The sequence below is a fragment of the Tauraco erythrolophus genome, chromosome 7 (genome assembly GCF_009769465.1).
Source record: "Tauraco erythrolophus isolate bTauEry1 chromosome 7, bTauEry1.pri, whole genome shotgun sequence".
In the NCBI taxonomy this organism is placed as follows: Eukaryota; Metazoa; Chordata; class Aves; order Musophagiformes; family Musophagidae; genus Tauraco; species Tauraco erythrolophus.
In genome coordinates this window covers 47,238,191-47,246,298 of record NC_141471.1, presented here as the reverse complement: position 1 = coordinate 47,246,298, position 8,108 = coordinate 47,238,191, and the positions used below count along the sequence as shown (strand labels likewise).

At 53.3% G+C, this 8,108-nt stretch overlaps 1 protein-coding gene across 1 annotated transcript; it reads left to right on the top strand.

Moving 5' to 3' along the window:
- Positions 1 to 283: 283 nt before the first annotated feature.
- GASK1A (golgi associated kinase 1A) lies at positions 284 to 6,868 on the top strand. Its single transcript, XM_086615160.1, has 5 exons — positions 284 to 358; positions 685 to 1,503; positions 5,564 to 5,686; positions 5,964 to 6,067; positions 6,658 to 6,868. The coding sequence occupies exons 1-5, from the start codon at positions 284 to 286 to the stop codon at positions 6,866 to 6,868; spliced, it is 1,332 nt and encodes a 443-aa protein (XP_086471286.1).
- Positions 6,869 to 8,108: the final 1,240 nt, after the last annotated feature.

Here is an 8,108-nt window from a genome sequence, read left to right as displayed (position 1 = left end):
GGCAGTGGGGCCATCCAGCCTTTTTCTTCCATCATGATAAAAGAATAATATTTTCTGTTTCCAGTTTTGCATGCTCTAATTTTGCATGGTGCAGTTGCTCCAGTAGGCAATTGCTGGTGTTGGGAAGGAGGGTCTTTGGCAGCAGTGATGCGATAACAGTAGGAGACAGGGAATTGTGCACAGCGCTATTTCGCCTCTGCATGATAGCTGCTTTTGCAGAAGCTTTAGACCACTCATCCCTTTCCTGAAGCACCAGTGAAAGGTGTGACTGGGATGTCTCTCCATGGGCAATCCTACCAGCATCACAGATCATTTTGCCCAGGAACAAATTGAAAACAACTGGAGCAAAGTAGCTCAGGTTGGGTGGAAAAGGTCACCTGGAGAAGACCAGGGGAGTGTTGTTACTTATGGATGCTCTTTCTATCTTTTGCTTTTTTTTTTTCCCCATTCCTTTAGTTTTTAAAGCAAAATATTGGACCATGAAGAATTCATCACCCATAGGGTGATCTGTGCATCACCGCTGCAAACATGGCAATGTGCCCAAACCAAACCCCGTTAAGCTCATCAAGAACCTCCCATCAGCACTGCCTGGGGTGGGGGACACACAGGTCCAGGGATGCCCCAGCTGTAGCATCCATCGTCCCCTGGCACCCCCAGTAACAATCTCCCTTTCTCTCCCTGCAGACCCAGCGACTGTGGCGAAGGACAGGGCTGAAGCCCCCCACCCCAGTGGCCCTCGGGCTGCTGCTGGCCCTGGCCCTGCTGGCCCTTGCCCGCCTGCCCCCGTCACTGGACCGCTCCCCCCACCTGCCACCAACATCGTCACCCTCAGGCCCCCAGCGGAAGGCGGCTGCCCCCCTACCTGGGGGACAAGCCCGCAGCAAAAGCTCCCCCATGGACCCTGCTCACCCATGGCAGGACCAGCCCCCAAGACGGGGCAGGAGGCAGCGGCGACGGAGGGCAGTGGGGGATGCTCCCCCGTGGCTCTCCAATGATGACCTCCAGAAGATGCGACTGCTAGCTGATGGGCGGGTGGTCTCCAAAACTCGTGTCCCAGCCCATGGGCAAGTCCTGCGAGTGGGGCTGCAGGCCATGGGGGATGCCAGGGTGGACACCTCACCAGCCAGCCTGGAGGGAGACTGCTGGGATGGGCGCTGTGGGCTCATCAAGCGCCCTGGGGACCTCTACGAGGTGCTGGCCTTCCACTTGGACAGGGTGCTGGGGCTGAACCGCAGCCTGCCTGCCGTGGCCCGGCGTTTCACCAGCCGCCTCTTGCCCTACAGTTACACCAATGGCTCCCTGCGACCCATCATCTGGTGGGCACCTGATCTCCAGCACCTGAAGGACACCAACAATGACCAGAACTCCTGTGCCCTGGGGTGGCTGCAGTACCAGGAGATGCTGCGGCCCCATGGACTGATGTCAGCAGCCGGGGATGGTCCCTGCTCCAGCATCCCGCGTGAAGAGTGGAGCCGCCTGGCTCTCTTCGACTTTCTCCTCCAGGTAGGGCTGAGGTGATGGAGACCACTTGTCCCACTGGCTGTGCTGCCCAGATTCCCCTGTGCTGGTGCCTGCCTTGTCTGACCACAGAATCATAGAATGGTTTGGGTTGGAAGGTACCTTAAAGATCATCTAGTTCCAACTCCCCTGCCATGGGCAGGGACACTTTCCACCAGATCAGGTTGCTTAAAGCCTCATCCAACCTGGCCTTGAACACTTCCAGGGATGGGGCATCCACAACTTCTCTGGGCAACCTGTTCCAGTGCCTCACCACCCTCATTGTAAAAAATTTCTTCCTTATGTCTAAGTGAGATCTATCCTCTTTCAGTTTAAATCCATTGCCCCTTGTCCTATCACTACGTGCCCTTGTAAAAAGTCCCTCTCCAGCTTTCTTGTAGGCCCCCTTTAGGTACTGAAAGGCTCCTATAAGATCTCTCTGGAGCCTTCTCTTCTCCAGGCTTAACAACCCTAACTCTCTCAGCCTGTCTTCATGGGAGAGGTGTTCCAGCCCTCAGATCATTTTTGTGGCCCTCCTCTAGACATGCTCCAACAGTTCCATGTCCTTCTTGTGTTGGGGACCCCAGAGCTGAGCACAGCACTCCATGTGAGGTCTCACCATGGTGTCCTTCTCTGCAGGGTCGCATAGGTTGCAATTTCTAGGGATGTATTTTTACTTGTTAGCTAACAGGGAGCAGCAGAGCTTTGTGCAGAAGCGGTCTGGCTGTGCTTGAAACTTGCAGGGAAATGCAGGCAGGATCCGGACATGGCAAGTCCATTCTCACATGGCCGAGCTCTCTCCTGGCATGGCTCCGTTGGCTCTGCTGCGTGCAGATGCCGGCAGCGACTCAGGATGGGGCATCCCTAGGGACAAGCAAAGTGTTCTGCATCAGCCCCATCAGATCCAATTCCAGGGATGCACTGCTGGCACTGGAAATCAGGAGCCCTGCCCCTTCGTTTGGCACTGCTTTCCTCCTCCTCAGGATTAATAGGGTTTAATCTTCCATCCTGAAAATCATACCCTGCTGCTACGAGGGATTACGACAGTGTCCAGGAGGGTTATCCTTTCTTAGAGGGCAGCTGTGAGGAGGCAAAAGTGGTTTCTATGGAAAAAAGCCTGTTTAGGCACCTTGGGGCTGGAGCTTTGGTTATCAAACAAGAGAAAACCGCCTGAAAGGGCAAGTATTAAAATAAAAAAAGAAAGAAGAGAATAAAGAAAAAGAATCTAGACTGTTAAAATATGTGTTCTCATTAATATCTCTCTCTTTTTTTTGGCAAAACCTGACCATTAATCTTTACAGCCTCAGACTATGGCTGGCAGAGGTGGAGCAGTCCTGGCTGAGCTTGGAAATATTCTAGCTGAAACAGCCAGAGAAATGAGAAGATCAACCAACCCCCTTCCCAGGCCAAAATGTCATTGAGTGCAATGGAAAGGCTGAGTCTCCAGGAGAAAACATCTAGTTTTAAGGAGACTTTCTCTTGGAGGTCTGAAGCAGCACAGTGATAAATCCAAGGGCAATCCACAGGTTTTCCTCAGTAACTGCAATGGGATCCTGCCATGCGGAATAGTCACGTGAAGGTAAAAAGGCACCAAGTCAGCAGGATGGTATAAAAGTGCAATAGCATCCTTCAGAAACGGCTTTAGCCTCTCACAGCCCTTGCTGGGGAAGGAGAAACTGCGAGCTTTGAGCCCTGCTGTACATTAGCATTGAAATCTTGATTGTTTTCTTCAATTCGCTTTAAAAATTGGCTTCTTCTATATTGATTTCTCTTGGTGTCTGCCATAAGGGAACACCCCTTTCAGTGTGAAGCTTTACCAGGTGCAAAACACCGAGTTGAGTGGAAAGGGAGCAGCTGCAGATAGCTTTATCCTGTGCTTTAAAAAGGGCCAAAAATGCATTAACTCTGAGGCCCTGCAGCCATGCCCCTGCCCTGCGGCACCTCCTTCCCAGCCAGGGAGAAAGCAAGGAAGATTCCCCTGGGGGAAGCCATCCCAGGCTGAGTCGTGGTGGAAAGCCCTGTCGGACCCAAGGGGATGCTCTGGAGGCTGAGCTTTGCATGGGACCAAAGTGGGGCTGAAGGGGAGCTTCTCATGGGGTTTGAGCTTGGATGGGAGAAGGTTTGGCTCATGTATTTGTGTTCCAGCAGTAAGACCTAGTGTCCCATTCATTAAAGTTGTTTAGGCTCTGGTGAGGAGAAATATAAATGATCCGGGGAGGGCCAAGGGGGAGGGAGGGCTCATCAACATGTCAGTGGTGATCTCAGCATCTCCACAACTGGCTGGTCCATCTTTTGGGGCTCCACTTAGACACCAGGTCTACCCTCCACCTGGCACCTCTGCAGGTCCAGGAGTGATCCCCCTTGGTTTCACAGGTGCTCGCGGGCAGGTGAACGGAGGCTTGAGAGTCTCTGTAAGTCATCTCAGGTTGTCTTCACCTTCTCTGCAGCCTGGAAAACAACACAGCAGGTGAGAGAAACTGGTGTGCTGAGATTTCCAGTAGGTAGACCAAGGAGATGCACGGAGGAAATGTGATGTTTTTTTTAATTTCAATGTGTTTCGTGTCAAAAGACACTCTAGCACTTTTAACTGATGGGTCTCCTGATGGAGAAATGCTGACCCGAGTGCTTTGTTGAACCTCAGGAAAAAGAGGGATTTGTTAAGGGGCTCTGGTGTGGGACTAATCTTTCTTCTCAAAGGGCTATGTATATAATGGCCATGGAAATCAAACTTTGTGTTTCCAGCACTCGATTAGTGCTTAGGTTCACATTGAACTCTCTCTTGAAGCATAATGTGTAACTGATAACCCTTGGTACTTATCAGGGTGAGAGGAACAGGCAGCCATTGTGGGTCACTTGGCTTCTATTTAGTCATCACCTGTAGGTCAGACCAGTCTCACCTGAGACCTGCTCCAGCCCTCCCAGTGGCTCCAGGAGTCTCTCTGCAACCCGAGCCCTGGCTCCCAGCTTGGCACCAGCGACCCCAAGCAAGTGAGTTAGTTGGATGCCTTTGTGCTCCAGCTGGAATATATATTTATTTCATATATATTTAAAGGAGATTTTTTAATATATATATATGGGATCTTTTTTGTAGTTATGTTGTAAAGAGGCCTCTGGAGCTGGAGGCAGTGAGGCTGCCGGAGGAGTGTGGCCATGGCAGCACGCAGCCATAGGGAGGGCTGCCAACAGCCAGCGAGGTCCTCTGCCCACAGGCCACCACAGAGGCTGTGCTGGCTTCTTCTGACAGAGCGGAGGAAGCTTTGTGAACAACGAGGCAGGGCTACCAAAGCCGACTCCGATAGAGATATTTTGCTTTTAAAACTCCCTTGCCCTTCCAACGGTGCAGGTGAAACACTGGAAGCTGCCAAGCAGCACCGGGGGTTTCTGCAGGGATTTGGGGTGGGAAGGTAGGGTGGTTGACAGCCTTGATAACACAGAGCTTTAGCAGCGCCTGTGAATAATTAAACAAAAATGTAATTAAGAGAAGTCACCATGGCCTGCTCTGTATAATGCACAGACTGCTTTTTCTCTTGCTGATCGTTTTCGATTCATCTTTCCATTGAGAGCTGCTCAGGTTGCCAGTAGGGACGGGTGTATATGAGCCGAGAGCCAGGTGAAACCATCATGTGGTGCACCAAGACTCAGCTCAAAAAAGAAAATCTCTTTTTGAGGTTTCAAAACCCAAGTTTCGTTGAGTGCCTTTGAATTGTTTTTTACATTCATTGCTGTTTACATCTTCCCTTGGTTTCAGCTGGACGCACAATCCATTCGCTCTGCAAATACAGAGTGTTGGAAGTACCAGGTGCAGAAGGTGCCTGAGCTCCATCAGAAAAGCCTGCCACCATCACCTTCGTTGATCTCTTCTACAAGCCAAGGGGGTTTTGCAAGTCAGCTCAGCTTCTGAATGCTTTTCTGCCTCTCTCTCACCGCTGCACGCAGCTTTTCCATTTCATGTCTGCTGAGGATCCTTAGAAACTTTTTATTTTCCTCTGAGCAAGAAAAGTTCATAACTTAACCCTCCCCACCCCAGGCACCTGTCCCCAGTAAGGTCCCCAAATGTCTCCTACAGGTTCACGATCGCCTGGACCGCTACTGCTGTGGGTTTCAGCCTGATCCCTCTGAGCCCTGCGTGGAGGAGATGCTCCATGAGAAGTGCCGAAACCCGGCAGAGCTGGTCCTGGTCCACATCCTGGTATGTCCCCCTGCTCCCCAGGGGCTACTCTGGAGCTAAGATGAAGGTGCCTGGGAGGTGCGTGCAGGGCTGAGGCGGCAGCCAAGGGGATGTAGGTCCCATGGTGATGCTGAGTCCTCAGTGGGAGATGTGCCTCAGCACGGAGGGACCTGGGCTTCGGCAGCTGCTGGCCCCTAGATGCTGTCAGAATTTCCCAATGCATTAAAAAAGCAGCCAAAACCCCCAGACTGGTGACTCCCTGCAGTAAGTGGACTTTTCTTTCGCGTCTCGCTGGCAGGTCCGGAGGAGTGCGCCATCTCGCCTGGTGTTCATCGACAACGCGGGCAGACCACAGCACCCCGAGGAGAAGCTCAACTTCAGACTCCTGCAAGGCATAGACAGGTAGGAAGGGCAACGTGCACCCTCCCGGGGACACATCCCGGGCGAGGGCCGAGCTTGCACCAGCAGGATGGACACCAGCCTTACGTGCACACCCTGTGCTACTCCTGGCCACCCTGGCTGGGCACCCCTGTGCACGGGGCCACCTCCCACCCAGGACAGGGCGGATGGGTGGGCTGGCAAACCCGTCGCACCTGCCCCTGCCCTGAAACTAGCTCTCCATCCTGCTCTGGGTGGCTGAGGGCAGTCTCCAAAGCCTATTTTCCCCTTCTAATTGGCAACTGCACAAAAACAAGGAATAATCAGCTATTTCAGCATTTCTTACATCGTTGCCTGTCAGGCATTTCGGCACGCTGGAGGCCCCTTGATCTGGAACTCATTTGGATCTGTTTCTGATGGAGCCATCCTGCACAATCACCGAGGGCAGAATTTTAAGCAGGAGGCTCCTCATCCCACATTCCTCTGGGTGGACACGTTTCTTCTCGAAGCACCAGGGTGGCCTTTGCTGGGGTGCCCTGCTGTTCCCCTCCTCCCTGCTTGGTCTTCTCTGGGTAACCCCTTTCCTCCTTCTCTCTTCTGCTCCCCCGCTGCAGCTTCCCGGCAGCAGCAGTGGCCAGGCTGCAGTCGGGCCAGTTGCAGAGCCTGCTGCTGGAGTCGCTGCGCATGGATCGGGAGCTCTGGGAGAGCCAGGGCGGCTCCGAGGGCCTGAGACCCCTGCTTCAGACCATCGACAGGCGGGCACGTGTCCTGCTGCGGCACATCCAGGAGCACAACCTGACGGTGTTCGAGGACTCACTTGGCTGAACCGATCTCCGGCCAGCACGGCGTGCCTGCCTTGTGAATCCCGGCGGTGATGAATGTGCCTCACAGCCTCGGCATGGGTGATGTGAGACTGTGCGGGTGCTTGGCTCCCCGAAAGGGGTTCCCCCTCTCCTTGTAGGATGCCCTGGAAAAGGAGATGGCATGACAGGGAGGAGGAAGGAGGCAGAGGAGACATCTCCTGAAATAACCTGCAACTGCTTGAGAAAGGCAACATTTATCAAGCCATGGGCTCAGCATGGATTTTCAAAGGAGGGACACATCCATGAGGTTTTTTGGGGTGCCTTCACCCCTCCTCACTCCAGCAACTTTGAAAACTGGAGGCTTGGACTATTGAACAGCCTCTGGGGACACTGGGAAGGGTTAAAGAAGCGGTAAGAAGAACTGCTCAAGGCTGGGGGAAGTCACTGTCAGCCTTTCCGTGGCTTGCACTGGGAACTTTGATGATGCCTTGGCTGTTTCCAAAACACTACAGGTGGAGAGGCTGGAGCAGCCCAGGGGAAGGCAGAGGGGAGCTTTCTAAGTGGATTAAGCAGGGACAAGTCACCCAAGCTGGGTTCTGTCTTCCCCCCCCATGCGGAGGAGGAAATTTGTGCCTTGAGGGGGTGTAAATCACTGCCCGAAGCTCCTGCGACCTTGGGCGAAGCCCTGCGACCTAGGCTGCACCCAAGGTGCGTTCTGAAGGTGGGATTTGAAGGTTTCAGTCTCTGTCTTGCTCTTTCCCTTCACTGTCAGGGGATGAAAAGGCAAACCAACCCCGAGCAATGCCGCTTGTGAGCAGCACTCCTGCCTTCTCTCTTACGCATGGCTGCGCAAAACTCTGTCTGAGGTTTGCAGCAAAATCTCTTAACAAAAAGGCCAGGCTATTTCAGCAGAAGGCAGTTGAGTGCAAAAGGCTTTCTGAGCATGCTGGCACCTTCGGTGTTCCTGTCACCTCCTCGGGCTCTTGCCCAGCAGCTCACTGTGATGGGGCACAACAGCATCCCAGACAGGCACGTCCTCAGGTGTCAGGGCTGAGAGAAAATTCAAAAGCAAAATAAACAGGAGGAAAAGAGATACAGGGACGGGCTCTGTCAGAGTCTGTCTTGCTCTCAGCGGCATGTTTCCCATTTGAGGCATGCAATCAGTGTTTGTCTGCCAGGAGCAGCCGGCTCTCAGCCTGCAGGCTGATGGTTTCCCACCAGGAGAAGGCTTTTTAAAGGGGTGTCAGGGTGCATCCCTCCAT